The 23,835-nt window shown below is 36.5% G+C and overlaps 1 protein-coding gene across 1 annotated transcript in view; it reads left to right on the top strand.

Annotated features, from left to right (window-relative positions):
- The window catches only part of LOC109831674 (choline/ethanolaminephosphotransferase 2-like), a 21,336-nt gene continuing 5,882 nt past the window's right edge, over window positions 8,382-23,835 (top strand). The window contains exons 1-8 of the mRNA XM_020399051.1: window positions 8,382-8,426; window positions 8,523-8,573; window positions 19,342-19,419; window positions 20,486-20,561; window positions 20,643-20,665; window positions 20,749-20,849; window positions 23,162-23,256; window positions 23,387-23,455. Of these exons, the coding sequence (XP_020254640.1) occupies window positions 8,397-8,426; window positions 8,523-8,573; window positions 19,342-19,419; window positions 20,486-20,561; window positions 20,643-20,665; window positions 20,749-20,849; window positions 23,162-23,256; window positions 23,387-23,455 (523 nt within the window). The 5' untranslated portion in view covers window positions 8,382-8,396. The remainder of the gene's footprint in view (window positions 8,427-8,522; window positions 8,574-19,341; window positions 19,420-20,485; window positions 20,562-20,642; window positions 20,666-20,748; window positions 20,850-23,161; window positions 23,257-23,386; window positions 23,456-23,835) is intronic.

Below are 23,835 nucleotides of genomic sequence, written 5' to 3'. Positions count from 1 at the left end.
GGTCTGCAGATCTCAAAGTTGGTGATGGTTTTCTCATACAAAAAGTTTAGGGTAGTGTTCAGTTCTGCAAAACCCTTATGATTTTATGCTATTTTTAAAATTTAAAAAGATGTGGAATGCCTTTCACATCAAAATTATTAGCTAAATAGAAGTGTTGTTTAGCATTGACTAAACTTAAGTGGGGAGTGATTGAGGTTCATTCCTTTGCAAATAAATTAGTGAAGGGAGGGGAGTCCTTTTTCTGTCTTTGTATATTTGCCGCATCAAAATTGTTAACTAATTAAAACTATAAAAGTGTTGTTTTAGCATTGACTGAACTTAACTTTGTATTGATTGAGGTTCATTCTTTTGCAAATAAATTAGTGAACGGAGGAGAGTGCTTTTTCTTGCTTTGTATATTCATCATGTAATTATACATGTTATTTAAGGTGCTATTAAAACTAGCAGAAGGACAAATAAAGGTCTATGTTGTCGGATTTAGTAATTCAAGTTTGATCATATGTACATCAAAAATAAGATATTATCTTGACCAATTGTAGTTTGTATATTGTTTTGCATGAATGGGGTATATTTATACACCAAATATTTTGCAGCCTATTTTATCAGTCTCGCACTCCTTTTTATGCTCTTCCATCTGATTTAGAAATCTGTTGATTTTCAAGTATGGTGATCTGAACAATCAGAGTTAAATCACTGAATTTTGGTCAACCTCATTAAAATTCTAAGTCAAAGCTATGAATGTTTATTATTATTATTTTTGGCATAACTATAATTTGGTTAACTACAAATGCGGTTTTGTAACTTTCAGCTCATGAGGGAGATCACGATTTTCAGCAAAGCTGATGAAATTATTTTGGGGTCACATATCATTGTAACTTTCAGTTCTTGAGGGAGATCAAAATTTTCAGCAAGACTGTTCTTAGGTTGGATGAAATTATTTTGGGGTCAGGATTTTCAGAGTTAGATCAAGATTTTCAGCAAAGCTGATGAAATTATTTTGTCTATTTAATGGCTATTCACACTACATCAATGTGCTGCAGGTGTTATATAATGTACTTGAGCAGAAATTTATCATGCCAAGACGTTTGCTAATGACTGGGACACCTATCCAAAACAATCTCTCTGAGCTTTGGGCATTGATGCATTTTTGTATGCCATCAGTTTTTGGAACAATGGAGCAATTTATTTCCACATTCAAAGAAGCTGGAGATTCATCAGGTCTTGCTTGACTCAGTAGAAGCTACCTAGGCAATTTTAATATCTACTTTTCTCATAGAATTTATCTTGATGCTCCTTGTTGATACACATTATTGTTTACTGGCAGCACATTAGCATTGTAGCATTCACTAGGGAAAATAGACAATTAGAACCAAAAATATTGCTGAATCATACCATGAGCTACTCTTAGGAGTCACTACATGCATTTAATTTCTTCATAGATGTGAGATACCTTCATTGTGTCCTACCGAAGAATATTACTCCTATTTCTATTTGCTAATATTCTTTTAGGGTCCTCATCTCAAACAATGATATCATGTTTAAAAGCTCTTGTAGGTGTAATTGTTTTCTAAATGCTCATTACTTCATGTTTATTCTTGATTATTCGCTCTTGTTGGCAGATACTTATCATATTTTATATGCTTGACTTGTGTACATTGGAATCTTAAGAACAAAGCAGGAGGGATGATCTGGAATCTCTAGGATTTGTTCTCACATACTTTTTACGAGGAAGGTCTGGTGTCTATCCTAACTTCATTTTTAGTAGCTTTTTCCATAGTATGATGTAACAAAAATTTGTTTTCTTGTTGTTTCCAGTCTTCACTGACAAGGTCTAAAAGCTAGAACAAAGAATCAGAAATATGAAAAAATTAGTGAAACAAAAGTTACCACCTCCATTGAGGTAAGATCTAATTCACCTAATGAAGTTGGGAGCCTTGACCACATATTCTGCATGTGGTGCAGCTTGTGTAATTTCCATTTTTTATGATGCAGGACCTGTCTAAATAATTCAAATCTTGTTTGCTGCGAGTGAAATCAGCATATCTATTTCTTCAGGTTTAAAAAGTATTGGTTGACATTTACATATTGAGTGGAGATTTATGTTAGGTGCAAACACTAATTAAGGTTTCATTTCTTGAAGTTGTTCAAACCGGTATAGGTCAACATTTTAAGAGATTTTTATTAATAAAGCTGTAGTATGATGCACCTGGCATTATTAGATATCCGATACTGCAATCCATTGAGAATTTGAGATCTTGTGGATCTGAATTTCAAGTGCCTTTTCATTTCACAGGAGCTAAGGATGACAGAAACGTTGCATATTGTGTGAGATTTTCTTAATTTTCTATTTGATCTTAACTTCATATCATTTATGGCACTGAATGTCAGAAGTTAGAGCTTAGCTTTTAATGCCACTCCTTTTGTCATTAATATATTATAGTTCGTAATGACTTTCACATACACCCTCTTAATAGAAGTGTCTAAACATCAAACATCTTAGCAAGTCTGTGTTTTGTATTTTCAGATTCCCCAACACCTATTTGCTCGTTGGGTGCTGCAATGATGAGACTACTCATATGTACAAAGGAAAAACTGTTATGACTGAAGCAGAGCGTTATGAGTCACTCCGGCATTGCAAGTATGTATTGCTTTATTCATTTGTCTGAAATCGCAAATGTTGAACATCATATGATTTGGTTACAAAGGGATTTCATCTTTTCTTTTACCGCACTTCTGTGGTCTTCTTTCTTTCGTCGACTTCTATTCTCCCTTCTTGCCTTACACATATATTTGCATGGTCATTTGTTCTTAGACCTAGCATAGATAAAATGTGTTTATAATATCTTCATTTTTATTAACTACTGCCAAAAATACCTTTCCCAAACTAGAATTTACTAAATTTCGTACTTGAAAACTTTAATTTAGGTGGTAAAGAAGGGAGAACAAGTGGTTGGTTAGCAGAACCTTCTCGTCATCGTGCATCGGGACAAGCTGTAAATGCAGGCAGCTTATTAAAAAAACATGGGTAGCAAATGATTCAAAAAAGGCTTTGGTGAATCAATAGTTCTATATGTCATTGTTTTTAGCCTGTGATAATTTAGCTCCAGTGGATCTATGTGACATCTGAATTTCATTCTAATAAGAAACTTATTGGAGCCCAATCTGAGAGTGAACTATACAGGAAATATCAATTAAACCTGATCCATATCTGTAAAGAAAAATCTAATTCTTTTTAGTCTCATGGTTTTCCACCTTTGGTTTCATCCGCAATTGATTTTATCAAAGATAGAATTGTTGTTTTAAGAGTATAATTCTTTGGTTCTTTGCGTTCTCAAAAATTCTTGCTCTATACTATCTTCGCAAATTTTTAAAATCTTGCAATTTACTTTGATTCAGTAAATTTCATAGACATGTAATCAGAAAATCTTACGCTCGTAATATGTATGAGTAGGTATAAGTAGCTTACCGCTATAAAGAAATTTGAAACCATTAAAGCTCAAAATATCCAATGATAAAGAGAGATATTTATAATATCTCTATTGTTGCATGACTGTTAATTGTTTTGATGAGATAGAAATAAGTAGGAGTAAAGAAAAATAACAATGCTACTATTTTAGTAGCATTTATATTGGATAATTATGATTAAATAGATCGTCTATTGTCATCTGTATATAAGTAGTATTGGTGGATTGAAACTTAATGTTGTATATCAAATAAAAGTCTTTAATAAAATCATTCATTATTTACTATTGTTAAGGATGCATACAATCTATTATTACCCGGTTGATACATAAATGTAATTTCAATATTCAATCCTTTTGAATTTTTAAATTCTATACATGTGTTTGATATATGGTTTAAATTAAATTAATCTTAATGAAATGAATCAATAATAAAATAATAAATTAAAAACAATTACCATGTGCATTGCACGTGCAATTCAACTAGTAAAACTATAAAGAGTACATGGATAATACTACAAGGGGTATATGTTTGCAGTTAGCCCAGAATAAAATAATATAACTAAAGTTTATTGATTCTTTCTCAACCAAACTATGTCATTTGTTTGTTAGTTATTGTTCGCGTCCCTTAAATGGTGACGCTGAGCTGCACCTGCTCCATAAACAAGCGTTATTAAAAAAAGGATTCTCGGAATAATATCCCGCAATAAAATTAACTTTGGTTAATTAGAATATTATCAACGTTTGAGAAGGAATAATAGTATACTTTTTCTTATGTTTTCTGCTTTTATTCCTTTATTTTTCTACTTAAAGTGTCTTTTTTGATGGGCTTAAAGTGTCTTTAATCAGCTTATTAAAGAAAAAAGATTCTTTGAAATGACTAATTCGTTTACACTAAAATGACAACTTCAATTATGCCAAACAAAGGAAGGAAAAAAAAAGGAAAACCATCTTTCATCACCTAGATGTCAATGTATGCATAAAATTCACGAAAGAAATAATAAAAAGAGATATTGTTTTTAAAAGATTGTTTACAATCTTATTTGGTGCATATGACATGAGCGTAACGATAGACTCTTTTCTAACAATAAGAAGAGGTCTCTTGAGCTTCTGAGTAAGATTTTGACATTCTCAACCTTTTGGCTAGGTTCTAAGAATATCTCTGCTCGAGCGGCCATGCTTCAAGAGAGAAGAAGAAAGAGAAATGAGCTATCTAGAGCTTTACAAATTGCTGGGGTTGCAGGAAGAGAGAACAGGAGCATTGGGAATTCTGTGATTCAGCTGTAATGATGATCTTTGGATGCAGTGTTTTAGATGATGTTTTGATGTTAAAACTTTTGCTGAGTATGGAACTCACTGCTATTTTAGTTTAGCAGTAGATAAGTGTTTTGGGAGATTTAATACTTTGTGCAAAAGTGTGTTTTTGTTTGTTTTGTAATTTTAGTTGGGATCTGAATGCACATTTTTGGTTGGGGATGTGCACATTATATGTAACAACCAGTTTATGTTAATTTAGCTGGCTGGATTACTGTTATGGTAATCCATTCTTTTTCTAAAAAAAAAAGATTGTTTACACCAAAGATACGTGCCACTTAGTTCTAAAAATAAAAAATAAAAACAGCTTAAATCTTTTAAGGTTAAGAATTGGACCTCTTAAATATCCTCAATTAACTAGTAATGTGGTTTGACATATGGAACTTGCCAGGGTAATGTCGCCTTCCAAGGATAAGAGGGACTGCTATCACAATAATAGCGGAGTTAGGATTGTTGTGTCAAATGAAGATGAGTTTTTTTACATATCAGTCCCTTATGTCTTCAATAATTCCATATTAATGCCTCAAAAGTTTGAAAATTGCTCATCAGCCCACCACAAATTCTAAGAGATCTTGCAAATTGGAGGGTGTTTAAGGAGGCTTATTTTTTGGTGAAACTAGCTTTTAACCTAGCTTTTTTATTTCTATCTGTTTGGTAAAATATCAAATAGGTTGGCCTATAAGTCCCATTTTGAGAAGCTGGTATAGCCCAGCTTTTAAAAAAACTAGCTTATAAGCTCACTTAAGAAAGCTAGGTTTGACTGGACAAATTACTATTCTACTCGAACAATTTTTATGGTATTTTTATTAAAAAAATCCAAAAGCCATTAAAAGCCAGTATAACTAATAAGCTTCAAAAAACAAGCCTTCCCAAACGCCCTCCAAAATGCTTCTTGAGCCATGCTTTTCTGAACGCATCGGTGTTTACTGTTTAGGGATCAATTTGCAAGGCACCTTTAAGATTTGAGGCGCCGAGGAGAAACTTCAAGGAATCGAGGGACTAATATGGAATTGCCGAACGAGAGACTAATAATGTATGAAAAAGAACCCAAAAGGACATTTTTAGATCCGACCCAACTCGTACCCGACACGAGTCAAATTCCTCCCTCCAGTGGGGACCACCCCCCTCCCATCCCCCTCATTTCCCTTCGTCCCTTCCCCCTCTCTCTCTCTCTCTCACGCCCCCCTCTCGTTAGCGAAAGCGAAGCAGGGAAGAGAGAAGAGCGAAGAAATCGAAAGTCCTCGCCTTTCGTCCACGGTCCTCTCAAACCCTAATCCCTATTCTAGTGTAAACTAAATAATTCAGGAACCATAAATGGTCGAACCCTCTGTAGTACCGAGAGTGGATCTGTAGTTAGCCTAATTCAAAATGCGGAACCACAAGCCCCCCTCAAATACATAGCCTAGAACCAACTAAAGTTAAGTGAAGGACTCATTAGTTCATTCTGAAACGTTCATGGATTATGTATTTCTCAAAAGAGTGTTTCAATGCTTAGAATCCTGTGCTACATCGTGGGCCATACTTTACTCACAATGCCAACGAGTAGTGCTTCTGAACCAGACAAGGCCGGTTTTGTCGACGTCCTTCTGAGCTTCCTCACTGTGCTGACAGGAACCATTGTCAAGATTCAGTGTTAGCATGCATTGCTAACTTGTACAAGAGTGCGGAGAGTCTCGAGAGCCAGCACTTTCAGACTGAGGCCTGCAAGAACATGCTGCTTAATCCGCTGAATGCAGCTGAACGCCTCTGCGAGAATTTAGCACTTAAAATTGACGATACAAAGCCACGGACTTTCTTCACATGTCCTGCAACAGATTGCTGCTGCAAATCCATCTGTTACTATCACTCCGTTCCTAATGTCAGGTGTTCCTGCGGAAAACAAATGAATGATGATGGAGAGTGGAGAAAGAAAGACATAGATGCAGCTGGAGAAGGGGTCTTCATCAAGAGAGGTTTTAGGTTTTTCATAATGCTGGCTTCTACTGCAGTTATTTTATTAGCAAGCAAGGGACAAAGGATTGGGGCGTACTTGAGGAGAGCACTCTGGCTCTTTGGTCATGAGGAGGTGAGCTGATAATCACATTTTTATACATTTTTATATTCATATTATCTATCTTATTTAAATAAATATGTCACTAATGACATTTTTATCTTAATTACAAGTTAATAAGGATTAATGAATAAAAGCCCAAAAGAATTAAATTCACTGATTTTCTATCATTTATTGAAGCCCAAATATGAAGACAAAAGAAGGCCTAAGAAAGCCCAAGGATTCATGAAGAAGTCGGGTAAAGAAATCAACAAAAATAAAAAGGGAAAAATGCTTCCAGCCCCCAAAAGCCAAGTGACTATGCTTCCCACCCCCAAGACTTGGTCAATGGGCGTTTTACCCCTAAAAATAAAAAATCTGTTCTCTGAGCCCCCAAAACACAAAACCCAAGACATTAAAACATGTGAAGACCATGCCTGATCTGGTTAAATAATAATTTCATTTCGGTTGTTTCGCTCGCTTGCATGATAATGATGAGTTTTTAACTGAAAAATTTTAGTTGGGAAGGGAAGCTTCAATCTCGAATGCTGAAAAGCTTCAGTGACCCCTTTTCTGGGTTTATTTTAGAGGAGCTCCCCTAACTTTGACCGTTAACATATATTATCCATTGTTCTGTTAACATATATTATCCATGTAAGTTTTCTTAAACTCGGGTAATTAAGAAACTCGGGTTATTAAGGGTTGTAATGTGAAATAGGGCCTAAGCTGGGGGTGGGTCAGGTGGTTCCTTGGAAAAAATGAAAATACCCCTCTTTTTTGACTGCAAATTTGGTGTTATATTGCCGTCTGGATGTATCTGTCTGATGTAGTGTTGTAACAAGTGATTGGCGTGGGATAGGAATATGGCAGTCTGATATTTTTTAGGATCTGGACTCTTAAGAGTGTGAGAATCTCATAAAACCATGACAAGAGGCATTGGTTTTTGAAGTCTGAATGATTTTTTATTACTGAAATCTTTGCGGAGAAGCTTAATGTGATTTTGAGACCGGAGAAGCTTAACGTGATTTTTGAGACCTTAGTTTTAAAAAAATTTATTTAGTGGCTGTGTTTTGAATGCTTGTATAGTTGCGGTGTTGAAGCACAACTTAATGTTACTAACAGTCTTTGGAGTTTTTCCTTCTGGCCAAAAATCTTGATTAGGTAGTTTAAGCCAATACTGAGCTGAGCACCATTGTTTATTTTGATGTCATGCTGAAAGTTTACCGTTACAAACTTTAACTACCAGCATGCTGGATTTGCACTGTGATATGTTTGATAGAATAAACGTGCGTATTCAACATCAAACTGTGCTAGAATTTATTCATAAATACAGAGAAGGAATGGAGAAAACGGGAGGATAGGTCCACAGTATTTTGCACAATTACTCAATTCAGTAACCTGATTTTTTTGTGTATGAACTCTGGATACTCTTTCTTGACCTTTGGGAATGCTTTTCAAACATAATTCCCATTTAGTATTTAACTATGCTTAGAATTATGTGTAAATTGGGATAGCGGTATATTGCTTTACAGCTGCTTCTCTATTGAAGTCTCTGATATTCTTGTTTTTTCTTTTGATGGATTTCTTGCCGAATGCTGGGCATAACCTTCAGTCCAAATATGGTAAGAAATTTCTGTTTTGTTTTTTTCTTCTTCCTTTCTGTCAGATCCGCGTTGTTTTTTCTCAAGGGTCAGTGATGTTGTTACTAACATTTGCAGATCACACTAATGGGTTTCATTTTCTTGGTCATATCAGCATTTCTTGGTTATGTAAGTGCTTATACTCCATAGCTCAGACTTTTTCATGCTATTCATTCTTTACCTGCTGTTATTTACTTGACCTTTTAGTTTCAGCTTCTATGTGTTATATTCTGAAATTCAAACTATTTACTTGTATGAAGAACTTTACTTGTGTTGTAATCAACCTTATGTGATTTTCGGCAGATGCTGAGGGTTGATTTGTCAATGCTTTTGAATAATACAAGGTCACAACAAATGCTTATTTCAGTATACAGAATGGAATTGGGCATATAAAGCATTACTGCTCAAGTATTGTGGTGAGGTAGTCTTCATGGGACATTTTGTTGGAATGAAGTACTTTACGTAGTGGGTAGAGTGAATTTTATAGGACAGTGAAAGAGTTGTTTACAATTGTAACTACATGTTTATTAATCTAATTAGATAAGCTAACCAAGATGTATTCTCCTTGTTAACCGACTCTTGTATTTACCATTTTCCTCTTCTTAAGAAATGCAACATACACGCACAAGTACATGCGCATTCATGCACGCACACAAATGTAGTATTTGAAATATATTTTTTATGATACCTTTTCACTCATATTTGATTTTTGTTGTTGTTGTTGTCGTCGTTGTTTTTGTTGCATATGTTCTCTTTTTGCCTTTACCATTGGTTTCATTTATAGAGAGGAAATTAATGAGACACATTCATGCTTTGGAAGGGTTGTATCTAGGAAACTAAGAAGTCTATGGTCATGATTATTGATCCAAATTGCTAGTGTTGACCAATTTCAGATGGGGGCTCCCATCTTAGCTACTAGCTCTGCCAGATCATGGGAATAACTTTAAGATGTGGAGAAAGTCATGGAACAGGAAGAAGTGAAGTTATAAAAACTTACGATGGTTTCTTTTTGGACTGAGTTATTTTCCATATCAACGGTGGCCATGGATTTCTCTTCAGATAAATATTAAAGGATTGAGTAAACTTTCAATTTTTTTATTTTTCTTTAAGTTAGAATAAAAACTTATATTTTTGTTAAAATTCCGAGTTGTTACAACTATGCTAAATTTTAACTATCAGCAATTGAATAAAATGAGAAAGCCGAAAATTTTAACTAATATCTGGTTTGGAATAGAACCAGATATTTTCTAGAAATCGGATTGTCAAACTGGCACTAGTGTTTTTCTTTTATTATATTGTTGTTATTTAACCTTTAGTAAGTTCTCATTTCTTCTTATCGTTTCAGTGGGCAAAATATGTGACCATACCCTCTTTTTTAAATTTTGTTTGTTATAGACTATGTTACCTAGGTACTTCTATTTGGAAGTCGTACCCGTACCTGACACGTACCCATACCCATACTTCTTGGAAACTTCTTGAATATATGCATATGTTTATTGAAGCATATACTCAATTATATAATACATGTTTCAATTCAAAACACTTCTCATGCACTTCTTGGACATATATTCTGGATTTCACATATTAAATCTCATGTAAATGAAAAAAAACTTATGTAAATTATTAATTTTAATATGTATGCATGTGTGTATCCTTGTCCCCGTACTCTACCTTTTACAAAATTGTTGTATCCTTACCATCACCCATACCCGTACCTGTACCCATGCAACTTAGGTTACAGGTAAGTAATGGTCTCTAAAGTTCTTTCTAATTGTGTACTCTCATACATAGTTTATAATCTGCCTTTTAAATAGTTGTAACATTGTCAGTAATCTTTAGAATCCCTATGTGGTGCTCACATGTAGCGTAGTCTATTTCATCACAAAGCTTTAAACATTCAACTGAATATAGAATCTTTCTACCTTTACCTTGTCAGAACATTTATGAAGGGTTTTAAAAAAATTCATAAGATCCATTGCTGCTATAAGGGAAGGAAAACCATCATAGCTTTTACCATCAGAGGTCTGAGCTCTCTTCAAAACAAACAATAACCCTCAGAGGTGTGAGCCCCTATAGTTTCCCCATCAAAATAAGGTTTTGGTATGGAGCATATTTCAGCGCTGAGAGAGCTCCACTTGGAATTTGGGCAAGTTCTATGATAGTGACTTCACGTCATTGTGGTTGGTGTTAGATTCCTGCCTAAGATGACTATGACCAGTGCGATTGCCCTAAAACCTTCAAGGCCAGTTAGCTGCTAGGTTTGCTAGCTTTTGCAGCTGTGCAGTTCAAGGTCATGAAACCATGAAACAGTGTCCAGATTTTCTAGACTGGGAAAGGGTCTGGAGATAGGCGAAAGATGACAGACTTTACTCGGAATGCATATTCTTCTCTGAGGCATAAATAAACCTAAAATCCCGTTCCTGTATACATGGTAAAGTGGGGAAAAATCCAAACATTTTGGTTTATTAGTATTCAACCTGCAAATTGATGAATTAGTATTTATTCGTATTATTGGATAACTAAGTCTAAATATAATATTGAACATAGTCCAGTAAGTTCCATTGATGAACTAAACCTATTGTTTTTCCTACATGTACTTTTATTAAGAGAGGAAGTCAGACCTATAAGTTTTGAATGTCAGCCGCCCCAGCCAACCCCAGCCACTTTATTTGACAAAGAGAGAATCGGTGGCCGTTTTTGTTGAGAAAAAAAGGATGTGAGTCCCACAATAAATTATTATTAAGTGACGGATCCTACTAATAATATTTTATTTGTGCATAGTATTTCCCAAACACTATAAATAGGGCCTAAACTCTTCAAGAAAATTCATCCCAGAAATAACTCTCATAGAAGAGTAAGAGAAAACATAGAGAATTTTTTAGAGTTCTTGGAGTGTATCTTAATCAAGAGAGAGTGTTCTCTTTGATCCAATTCTTTTGGAATATAAAAGAACTGGGCGTCGTCGTTGCACCGTGGAGTAGCTCTGAAGGAGTGAACCACGTATATCTGTGAGTACTGTGATTGATTTTGTACCTTTGTTCTGTGTAAGAGAGAAAACATAGAGAGTTTTTGAGAGTTCTTGGAGTGTATCTTGATCAAGAGAGAGTGTTCTCTTTGATCCAATTCTTTTGGAATATAAAAGAACTGGGCGTCGTCGTTGCACCGTGGAGTAGCTCTGAAGGAGTGAACCACGTATATCTGGAATATAAAAGAACTGGGCGTCGTCGTTGCACCGTGGAGTAGCTCTGAAGGAGTGAACCACGTATATCTGTGAGTACTGTGATTGATTTTGTACCTTTGTTCTGTGTAAGAGAGAAAACATAGAGAGTTTTTGAGAGTTCTTGGAGTGTATCTTGATCAAGAGAGAGTGTTCTCTTTGATCCAATTCTTTTGGAATATAAAAGAACTGGGCGTCGTCGTTGCACCGTGAAGTAGCTCCGAAGGAGTGAACTACGTATATCTGTGAGTACTGTGATTGATTTTGTGCCTTTATTCTGTGTATTGCGTCTCCGTTCGAGGCATTCTTATTGGTGTGTATCTTAACAACTGGTATCAGAGCCTGACTTAGAGTATATATATTTGCTTATCGTATGTTCTGTGGTTGTCACTAAAAATGGATCATTCACATCAGAAAATAAGTTAGATTATTATTTATTCTTTTAAGACACTTGACACTATTCACGAATACGATATTATTCACCAGTATGGTACTATTTACAAGTATTATTACTATTCACAAATACAGTTCGGTAAATACCTAATCTTTCGCCATGGGATCTACAGTTGAAGACAACAAGCTTCGAATTGAGAAATTTTATGGTCAAAATTTTAGGTATTGGAGGATGCAAATAGAAGACTATTTGTATCAGAAGGATCTCTTCCTACCCCTCCAAGGAGATGGAAAAACCTGAGAAAATGGACGATAGATAAGTGGAAGGTGCTCGATCGTAAACCACTAATCGCCATCAGGCTCAATCTTCACCAGCATGTGACTTACAACGTCTCCCATGCGACCACCACCAATGAGTTGATGGAGGTCTTAGAGGCGTTGTATGAGAAATCGTCTGCTTCAAATAAGGTGTACCTGATAAAAAAGCTGTTCAATCTAAAGATGCAGCAAGGAGCTCGCGTGGCGGACTTTTTGAACGAATTTCAGGCTATGGTGCAACAGCTTGCTGCAGTAGATCTCAAATTCGACAATGAGATCTAAGTTCTTCTGTTATTTTCTTGTCTACCAGATTTATAGGAGAATATGATGATGGCGGTGAGCAACGCTAATGACAATGATAAGATGAATCTCGACATAGTTATTGAAGCAATTCTGGATGAAGAATCTTATCGTAAAGTCTCAGGAGCTGAGGCCTCTAGCAGTGGGAGTGCTCTACATGCCGAGGTACGAGGACATGCGTAGAAGAAGGGTAGGAGACAATTAGGCCAATCAAAATCCAGAGGGAAGTCTAAAGGGTCAAACCCGAATAGTTACGGTGAAGGGAAGTGCTTCAGATGCGGAAAAAGGATCACTTTGCACGGGACTGTAGAGTTTTTGTTCCAGCATTAGCAGGAGATGATCGGGCCGACGGTGTAGTCAATCTCATGCACGAGACGGATTCAGATGCGCTTCTCCTATCCCTAGAATACAAAAGCGATGCGTGGGTCATCGACTCTGGTGCACCTTTCCATGCAACCTCATAACAAAAACTATTTTCATCGTTCGTGAAGGACTTAGGGATAGTCTATCTTGATGATGATCAACCTTAAGGTTTTCGGGAAGAAAAATTATACCCTCAAGATGGAGGGTGGGACCACCTTGACGCTGAACGATATTTGGCATGTACCGGAATCTTATATCTGTCGGGCAACTGACTGACTCCGGTTATAAAATATCCTTCGAGCAGAGAAGCTGGAAGGTGTCCAAGGGTGTCCTGGTGGTGGCACACGACAAACGCGAGGGGTCTCTCTACATTGCTAATAGGAAGATCGATCGCTTGCTTGTCATAGGATAAGTATCATCATCATACGTCGACTGCATGACTTGGCATCGATAACTTGGCCACATGAGCGAGAAGAGGATGTAGATTATGGCCGCGGGAGAGAGGTTTCTGGGTCTGAGCAAGATCGATTTGACTTTCTGTAAGGAGTGTATCCTAGGCAAACAAAAAAAAGGCGAGCTTCAACAAGACCGGACCGGCTCTAAAATTGTAGAAATTAGAGTTGGTGCACACCGACGTGTGGGGACCTGCGCAAGTCCCATCTATTGGCAACTCTCTTTACTTTGTTATTTTTTATTGATGATGCTACTAAAAAACTATGAGTGTTCTTAAAGCACAAGTTAGATGTTTTTATTATTTTTAAGAAGTGGTTTGCATGTGTGGAGAACGAAACAAGTAATAAGCTGAAGTGCCTAAAGTCTGATAATGGAGGCGAGTATTGCAGTCAGGAGTTTAAGAACTTCTGCTCGTCCCATGAGATTAGGCGATTGAAGACTATCCCAGGCACACCTCAGGACAACGGAGTGACAGAACGTATGAATCGTACTGTTTTGAAACGAGCCAGAAGTACGAGGATCCACTCCAGATTGCTCAAGAGTTTTTGGGTCAAAGCTGTCAATATTGCTGCATACTTTATCAATCACGGGCCATCTGCGGCTCTCAATTATGGGATACCTGAGGAGGGTTGGATCGGAAAGAAGCTGAAGCTAGAGTACTTACAAGTGTTTGATTATAATGTTTATGTCATGACCAATCCTGCAGACCGATCAAAGCTTGATCTAAAGTCAAAGAAGCTCTCTTTCATCGGCTATGGAGGAGATGAGTATGAGTACCGTTTCTAGGATTACGATGCGTGCAAGGTGGTGCGCAGTCGTGATGTGTTCCTTGGGAATATGGTGTACAAGATCAAAGAGGTGAGTGAGAGTCAGCTATCTCCCCCTTTTTTGCCAGATATTGTTGACAGTGAGGACGGTGGTGAGATACCAATTAGCATAGAAGACGGAGACCAAGAGAACGTGTCGGACGCACAACAAATTCATCAGAGTTGCAGATCGCAGTTCGCAAAGCTCCAAGAAATCCGAGGGTGCCAGAGAGGTACCTTTCCACCATGAATTTTCTCCTAATTGACAGTGGTGAGCCAGAGAGGTATGAGGAGGTACAGTAGACCGGCAAAGCTCGGGACGAGTGGGAGTCTGCCATGGAGGAAGAAATAAAATCCTTGATGAAGAATGAGACTTGGGAGCTCGTAAAGCTTCCAAGAGGGCGAAAGACTCTTCACAATCGGTGGATTTATCGGGTCAAGGATGAAGCTGATGGACGGAGATGCTATAAGACGAGACTTATAGTGAAGGGCTATGAGCAGAAAGCAGGGAGGTGAGACGTTTTCGCTCCCGTCGTCAAGTTGATCACGATTCGAACTGTGTTGAGCATTGTGGCAGTTCGAGATCTCCATCTATGGCAGATGGATGTGAAGACAGTATTCCTTCATGGAGATTTGGAGGAAGAGATCTATATGCATCAACCAATAGGCTTCGAGGAACGAGATAGGGAGGGCCTCGTGTGTCGCCTGCATAAGAGCTTGTATGGCCTGAAACAAGCTCCGCGACAATGGTACATGAAGTTTGAGAACTTTATGAAGGAGAACAGTTTTCTCAAATACGGCATAGACCATTGCTGCTTCATCAAGAGGTATGACGCATCCTATGTGATACTCTTGATTTATGTTGATGACATGTTGATTGCTGGGTCCGATTTGGCTCGCATTAAGAAACTCAAGTGACATCTCTCCGAGTACTTCGAGATGAAGGATTTGGGTCCAGCAAACCAGATTCTTAGGATGAGGATCATCAGAGATAGATCAGCACGGAGGCTGAGGTTGTCTTAGAAGGCCTACATGGAGAAAGCTAAATCGATGGGCTCGTCGTTTGCGAGCCATTTCAAGCTATTAAAGACCTAAGTACCAGAGACTGCTGAAGAACATGAGTTTATGGCCAACATATCATATGTATCTGTCGTTGGGAGTTTGATGTATGCGATGGTGTACATGAGGTCAGATATTGCACAAGGAGTGAGAGTTGTGAGCTGCTTCATGAGCAATCTAGGGAAACAACACTGGGGTGCGGTCAAATGGTTTCTACGCTACTTGAGAAGCTCGTCCGACCGTTATCTTGAGTATGAAGGGGCAGATTTGCAGCTAGAGGGCTTTTGTGATGCAGACTATGCCAGGGACATAGACTCGAGAAGGAGTACGAGCGGCTATATCTTCATCTTGGATGGTGGAGTGATAAGTTGAAGATCAAAGTTACAGGATATTGTGGCTATGTCGATAACCGAAACGGAGTACGTGTTTGCAGCAAAGGACTTCCTATGTTTGAAAGCTTTTCTTTTCGAGCTTGGGTTAAGCTTTGAGAAATACTTCATCCACTGCGACATTCAGAGTGCCATTCACTTGTCTGAGAACGACGCATTCCATTCTCAGACCAAGCATGTTGACGTGAAGCATCATGCCATACGGAGATGGCAAAGCAGGAACGAATTCAAGCTTGTGAAGATTAATACGAGGTACAATCCAGCCGATATGCTAACCAAACCGGTTCCGCTCGAGAAGGTGATGCTGTGTGCAGGCTCATATGGTCTCCGTTGAGAATGTTGAGGGTCGTGTAAGACGCCAAAAATACAAGACATCCGGATGATGCAATCAAGAATGGTGTGAATATATGATTGAAACTCAATTGTTAAGATATACACAATAAGAATGTTTCAAATGGAGACGCAATACACAAAATAAAGACACAAAATCAATCACAGTACTCACAGATATACGTGGTTCACTCCTTCGGAGCTACTCCACGGTACACGACGACGTCCAGTTCTTTTATATTCTAAAAGAATTGGATCAAAGAGAACACTCTCCCTTGATCAAGATACACTTCAAGAACTCTCACAAACTCTCTCTATGTTTTCTCTCTTACTCTTCTATGAGAGGAGTTGTTTCTGGGAATCAATTTTTTTAAAGAGTTTAGGCCCTATTTATAGTGTTTGGGAAATATTATGCACAAATAAAATATTAATAGTGGGACCCGTCACTTAATAATAATTTATTGTGGGACCCACATTCTTTTTTCTTTTCTCAACAAAAGTGTCCACCAATTCTCTCTTTGTCAAATAAAGTGGCTGGGGTTGGTTGGGACAGCTATAATCTAGCCTATATGCTGACCAAACTAGTTTCGCTCGAGAAGGTGAGGCTGTGTGCAGCCTCATATGGCATTCGTTGAGAATGTTGAGGGCCATGCAAGACGCTAAAGGTACAAGACATCTGGATGATGCAACCAAGAATGGTGTGAAGAATGATTGAAACTCAATCAAATCTTTAAGTGGGAGATTGTCAGCCGCTACAGCTAATCCCAGCTATTTTATTTGACAAAGAGAATCGGTGACCGCTTTTGTTGAGAAAAAAGGATGTGGGTCCCATAATAAATTATTATTAAGACGCTAAAGGTACAAGACATCTGGATGATGCAACCAAGAATGGTGTGAAGATATGATTGAAACTCAATCAAATCTTTAAGTGGGAGATTGTCAGCCGCCACAGCTAAACCCAGCCATTTTATTTGACAAAGAGAATCGGTGGCCGCTTTTGTTGAGAAAAGAAAAAAGGATGTGGGTCCCACAATAAATTATTATTAAGTAGCGGGTCCCACTAATAATATTTTATTTGTGCATAGCGTTTTCAAAATTATAAATAGGGCCTAAACTCTTTAAGAAAATTCATCCTAGAAACAACTTCTCTCATAGAAGAGTAAGAGAGAAAACATAGAGAGAGTTTGTGAGAGTTCTTGGAGTGTATCTTGATCAAGAGAGAGTGTTCTCTTTGATCCAATTCTTTTGGAATATAAAAGAACTGGGCGTCGTCGTTGCACCGTGGAGTAGCTCTGAAGGAGTGAACCACGTATATTTGTGAGTATTATAATTTGATTTTGTGTATTTGTTCTGTGTATTGCGTCTCCGTTCGAGGCATTCTTATTGGTGCGTATCTTAACATTGAATACCCCTGATTTTCACCAATATTACTCAATCAATGGATGGGCTAAAGAAAAGACATCATTGATATTCATCATGTGCTAAACCTAGGTCTTGCTTGATTGCGGGTGGTATTCTGACTCTTTTGAGCTATCAAAGAAAGTTTAATCTGGACGACTAACTTGTTTTCCTTTGTTGAAATGAGTTCCTTGAAGATAGAAACTTGAATATGACTAGCAATTAGATCTTGGGGCCATTACGTGATGTTGGGTGCATTAGATTTTGGAGGCCTTGTGCGTAGTGTTACATATTAGTCCTTAACCTTTTTCTTTAAATATGGTCTGGTATAATTTGTTTCTCTACGTTTAGTATGTTCATTCATGGTAATGTAGAATAACGAGTCGATGTTTTTTGGGTGCTAGTAAGAAAACTAAATTTGTAAGTTTGGCTTCTCCATTTTGGCATATCCTGATGTTTCTTTCTCTGGATATATAGTTCAGTTCTTTCACATTAAATAAACAGTTAAAGTTTCATTTGAAATTACCTTCTACTGGTTCTTGCATGTTCTTCTTCAGTGGGAGATTGTCAGCCGCTACAGCTAATCCCAGCTATTTTATTTGACAAAGAGAATCGGTGACCGCTTTTGTTGAGAAAAAAGGATGTGGGTCCCATAATAAATTATTATTAAGACGCTAAAGGTACAAGACATCTGGATGATGCAACCAAGAATGGTGTGAAGATATGATTGAAACTCAATCAAATCTTTAAGTGGGAGATTGTCAGCCGCCACAGCTAAACCCAGCCATTTTATTTGACAAAGAGAATCGGTGGCCGCTTTTGTTGAGAAAAGAAAAAAGGATGTGGGTCCCACAATAAATTATTATTAAGTAGCGGGTCCCACTAATAATATTTTATTTGTGCATAGCGTTTTCAAAATTATAAATAGGGCCTAAACTCTTTAAGAAAATTCATCCTAGAAACAACTTCTCTCATAGAAGAGTAAGAGAGAAAACATAGAGAGAGTTTGTGAGAGTTCTTGGAGTGTATCTTGATCAAGAGAGAGTGTTCTCTTTGATCCAATTCTTTTGGAATATAAAAGAACTGGGCGTCGTCGTTGCACCGTGGAGTAGCTCTGAAGGAGTGAACCACGTATATTTGTGAGTATTATAATTTGATTTTGTGTATTTGTTCTGTGTATTGCGTCTCCGTTCGAGGCATTCTTATTGGTGCGTATCTTAACATTGAATACCCCTGATTTTCACCAATATTACTCAATCAATGGATGGGCTAAAGAAAAGACATCATTGATATTCATCATGTGCTAAACCTAGGTCTTGCTTGATTGCGGGTGGTATTCTGACTCTTTTGAGCTATCAAAGAAAGTTTAATCTGGACGACTAACTTGTTTTCCTTTGTTGAAATGAGTTCCTTGAAGATAGAAACTTGAATATGACTAGCAATTAGATCTTGGGGCCATTACGTGATGTTGGGTGCATTAGATTTTGGAGGCCTTGTGCGTAGTGTTACATATTAGTCCTTAACCTTTTTCTTTAAATATGGTCTGGTATAATTTGTTTCTCTACGTTTAGTATGTTCATTCATGGTAATGTAGAATAACGAGTCGATGTTTTTTGGGTGCTAGTAAGAAAACTAAATTTGTAAGTTTGGCTTCTCCATTTTGGCATATCCTGATGTTTCTTTCTCTGGATATATAGTTCAGTTCTTTCACATTAAATAAACAGTTAAAGTTTCATTTGAAATTACCTTCTACTGGTTCTTGCATGTTCTTCTTCATCTCAAACGCCAGTTGTTTTCAGGTTTTATGTTGAATATCAACATGTATTCTTTTCTGAGTTAAAAATTAATTTATATCTATGTTTCCCTGTCAGATATATTCACCTCATTTAGATACAGCTCCTCCGAGATGGGTCCATTTGGCCCATGGATTGCTTCTTTTTCTCTATCAGGTTAGTTTCTATTTACTAAATAACCATCAATTGTTATGTCCTCAGTTCAGCTTGTTATATTTAATCCTAAGTTTGTAATATTGTTTTAGCTTGGAATCAGCCATGTCAAGAAGGTTCATGATTCACCATGACTCCAAGAACTTAAGTTAGACTTTGTTAAGCAACAAAATAGCAAAAATATAAATGAAAAATAAATGTATACAACATTCAGGAATGATGCTTATGTTTTTATTATACAGTCACAGGAGGTTTCATTCTTCTGGCACCAGTTCTGTGACATGTCAAAGTTATCAAATTATCGTGTATCACGATTTTATTACCAGTTGGTGCAAATATGAGGAGAAAGAATATCAATATATAATACCAGGAGGGAAGATAATAAACTCATCTATAACTTTCTGACTGGTCTTGATGGCATCCAAGTTATGGGATGATGATTGGATCTGTAGCAACTTGTTTCATAATTTCTCATGTCCTATGACCAAAATTTTCTTTTGAATTGGTGTTTTGGAAAGCTGCAAATATGTTTGCTACAGGGATGATGGATTAAACTTAAATGTCTGAAAACCCAAATCCATCATCATGATTTAAGAACAAATTGAAATGCTTAATGAAGATGTCCAAGTGAATCACAACTGGAGTTTCTTTTCCATGATTTTGTGTGTTTCTCGTGTCCACTTCGATGATTTCATTGATAAGGTAAATTGGCATGAAAAATTGATAACTGCTTAAGCTAAACGTGAAATAAATGTATATAAGGGTACGAGGTGCCCTTTCTAACTCTTAACAAACAATATACGTTTAATGCCTTTGATAGAAATCGCCATAAAGGTTTCTGAAGAAGAAATGTCATCAACATCATAAAGAACAATGAAGAGTTTATATTTGTTTAATTGTTTCTTATTTGCTAATCGGGAAAAAGTGCAAAGCCAGTTTTGAAGTGTATGATTTAGAATCGTGCATTGGATTAGATTAAGGCACGTATGAGGCGACTCTTTACATATAATACGGTTTCTTGTTACTGGATATAATTGATGTTCTCATGGGATTTGATTAATGTGCCCAGACCTTTGATGCTGTTGATGGTAAGCAAGCAAGGCGTACAAGTTCCTCAAGTCCACTAGGAGAGCTCTTTGATCATGGTAATTTTCTATAAATCGAAATCTTCAGTTGCATTACTGAATGGAATCTATCTATTGACCCTTATAATTGATTAATTGCAGGATGTGACGCGCTTGCATGTACTGTATGTCCTTCCTTGTATATTGCATTTAGTTGTAATTTCGACATCAATTCAACTTCCCAGCTAATTCTCCTGTTGTTTGTTAGTTTGAAACCTTGGCCTTTGGAAGTACTGCAATGTGCGGAAGGAGTACTTTTTGGTTTTGGGTAATTTCGGCTGTCCCATTCTATTTGGCGACATGGGAACAGTGAGTTTTCCTAAAATTTTCTTAATGCATCATGGGGAAACTATAACAGAAGTTTTATCTGACATGTTTGATATGCTTGCTCTTTGCAGATTGAAATATATTTTTTTTTGTTAGTTGTCATTGCTTTAATCCTGCTTACTTGCAAAATTGATTATATCAATGATGTCACAAATCAAGGGGTATATATATTTTTCTTTCTTTTGGCTTATACATTTTGTTATTTATTGTTACGTGCCTTCTAGTTTTAGAGAGAGTATTTGACATTTATTGTTGACCGGAACATTGTTGATTAGAACATTCCTGAGGATCCAAGTTAACCGGTGATTATTTATTAGATTCGAAGATAGAGGATCATGACAATAGATGAACTGACAAAATTACTCAAGCATAAAATGAGTACTATTTTGATATGAAACTATGAAAATAAATAAATACAAGATTATAAACAAATACTTTCTTCTAATCCTTAAAAGTATGTTGGTCTCTTGGGATAGCCTTAAAAGGTTTTAGGAATAGAAAACGAGGGATAGGTTATGGAGGATCCTTTAAGAATTGAGCATTGGAAAATGTAACTATATTATTTTGTTCCCTAGATGTCCGTAATTGAGGCTAGACAATCTCAATCACTTATTCATTTTGAAATTCAAAGTTTTAAAATTGGAACAAGTGTCGTGTATCACTGTCCACATGCGGGCGCGCACACACAGATAGACAATTAGACACACACGCACATCCCTAGTGTTTGGTGTGTCATGTCATGCCCTGTAAGATAAGTATAATAGACAAGTATAATAGTATAGTACTTAAGTACTTGCATTGACCACTATATACTCATTATAGTTTAGTCAAATTTAAAATATAAAGTGAGTGATAGCTGAGGAGAAATGCTACAAACATGTAGAGGAGAGACACAAGTATATAACTAATACTTCCCATAACTATACGACCGTTAATCAAAGTGACACCACATAATGCATAAAATGCCAAACATAAGCATATTTAATTATATGGACATTAACTTCCTAGACCAAGTTTATAACCTTTCCACACACACGCACACACAAACACCAAGGGGGAAAAGAGAAAAAAAGGAAAAGAAAAAGAAAAAAGAAACCGATTAATCATTCTCTATAGATCTGTCATTATCTTGGTTTCAAGAATTATCTTCATTTTTTTAATCTTCATCTTGATCTTCTTTTTCACTCTAAACAAAATTTTAAAACTTTTGAGTAAGTTCTTTCTCTTTCATTCCTTTTGAGCAATGAGTTTCAAGTTATGGTGCCATCAATACTTGGTAATGAGTTTTAATGTTCTCATCAATACTCAACATAATAGTTAAAAGCTTATTATATATCCGTAGGATGGAATTACGAAATAAAAAAAATTGAATTTTTAACCATTTACACTAATATTGGTACCTCTTCTATTTCTTTTTTTTTCTTTTTTTTTTGGTGTGGCTACTTGGTCCTCATTCAAGCTCAATGTGCTCATGGATACAAACCCCTAGTTCTCTTTTCATGGATGAAGTCCTCTCACGTTCAAAGCACTAATGCATGGATGAAGTCCTCTCACGTTCAAAGCACTAATGGATGATGATTCACTAGATGTGAAATCATTAGTTCAAGTAGAAACTGTTAACCTCGACTGCATATTAGATTTTAATGTTGTCATACCACCAAGGTTTTAAATATCAGTTATCGGGAATTTATCAAATGATCAAAATCCATTTTGGATAGTGAATATTAGGGATATATTAGGGATAAGTAGTATTTATCAGAGTGATATATCAGATAATGTACAATACATGATATAATTTTCTCAAATGTAATCTAACCATACTTAATGAAAAATAAGCATACTAAAATGTAAATAAACATGTTTAGGATCACTAACCAATTATGGAACTATTTGAATACGTGCCCGTTGTCCGAAATTAAAACCCAAACCAAACAAAATCTAGCCGATAATTCTGATTTTCAGGCTGATAAAATTGGCCAATATCTCACATTATCGCCATATTATCGCCGATAATCATCAAAAAATAATAACCTATTTAAAATTGAACTTATCATAGCGGAAGGGGTTCAAATCCGATAACTTGGCGATAAATTGATGTTACTGGCCGATATTTAAAACCATGCATATCACTTAAACATTTGTATCATTGTAATTTTCAGCTTGCTGTACATACAGGCTCTATGTTAATTCTTTTACGGCAGTTAACTTACCTTTTCTTCTCTAATCATATGCGGTCTTTCATTCGTTCTTTCTTTTCTTCCCATATTATTGACACTTCTCTGTCTTTGATTCAGCTTCTTCACCAATACGCTTATTCTTCCTGTAGTAAATGGACCCACAGAAGGCTTGATGCTTATCTATGTTTGCCATTTTCTGACATTTTTTCTAGGTTTGTTATTAGTATTTGTTATACGCAAATATCTTTCTTTCCATTTGCTTTTCAGTTTGAAGCAGAACTATTTTGATTCAGCATGTATTGTTATCTTGCATTCTGATCATGCGCTATGAATTTCTTTCAGGTGCTGACTGGTGGGCACAAGATTTTAGAAAATCTATGCCCCTCTTAAGTTGGATTCCTTTTATTCCTGGTAGGTCACTTTATTTATGATTAATGCTTTCACATGTAAATTAAAGTAAAACTTGTACTAAATAATTCTTACATGATGCATGAGCCTTTATCTTGCGGATTAGAGGACTGTTGTGGAACGTAGATGCAAAGGTGTTGTTTATAAGTTTATGGTTAATTATACATTGTTAATGCTGGCTTTTGAACTCTACCCATTCTATATACATCTCTGATTTCTTTATACCTGTTCAGGATACAATGCTAGATTAGGAAGGATATGGAAACTTTCTAAGTGGAGGAGATCTGCTATATGATGACTCTCTTGGGAAAATAGAAAAGTTTTTTTTTGGGGGGGTGGGGGGGGGGGGGGGGGAATGAGGGGGGAAATTTTTTTTGGTATTA

Source organism: Asparagus officinalis, chromosome 2, assembly GCF_001876935.1.
Source record: "Asparagus officinalis chromosome 2, Aspof.V1, whole genome shotgun sequence".
Classification (NCBI taxonomy): Eukaryota; Viridiplantae; Streptophyta; class Magnoliopsida; order Asparagales; family Asparagaceae; genus Asparagus; species Asparagus officinalis.
Note: the sequence above shows the minus strand (reverse complement) of the source record. Positions and strands in the feature narration are given on the sequence as shown.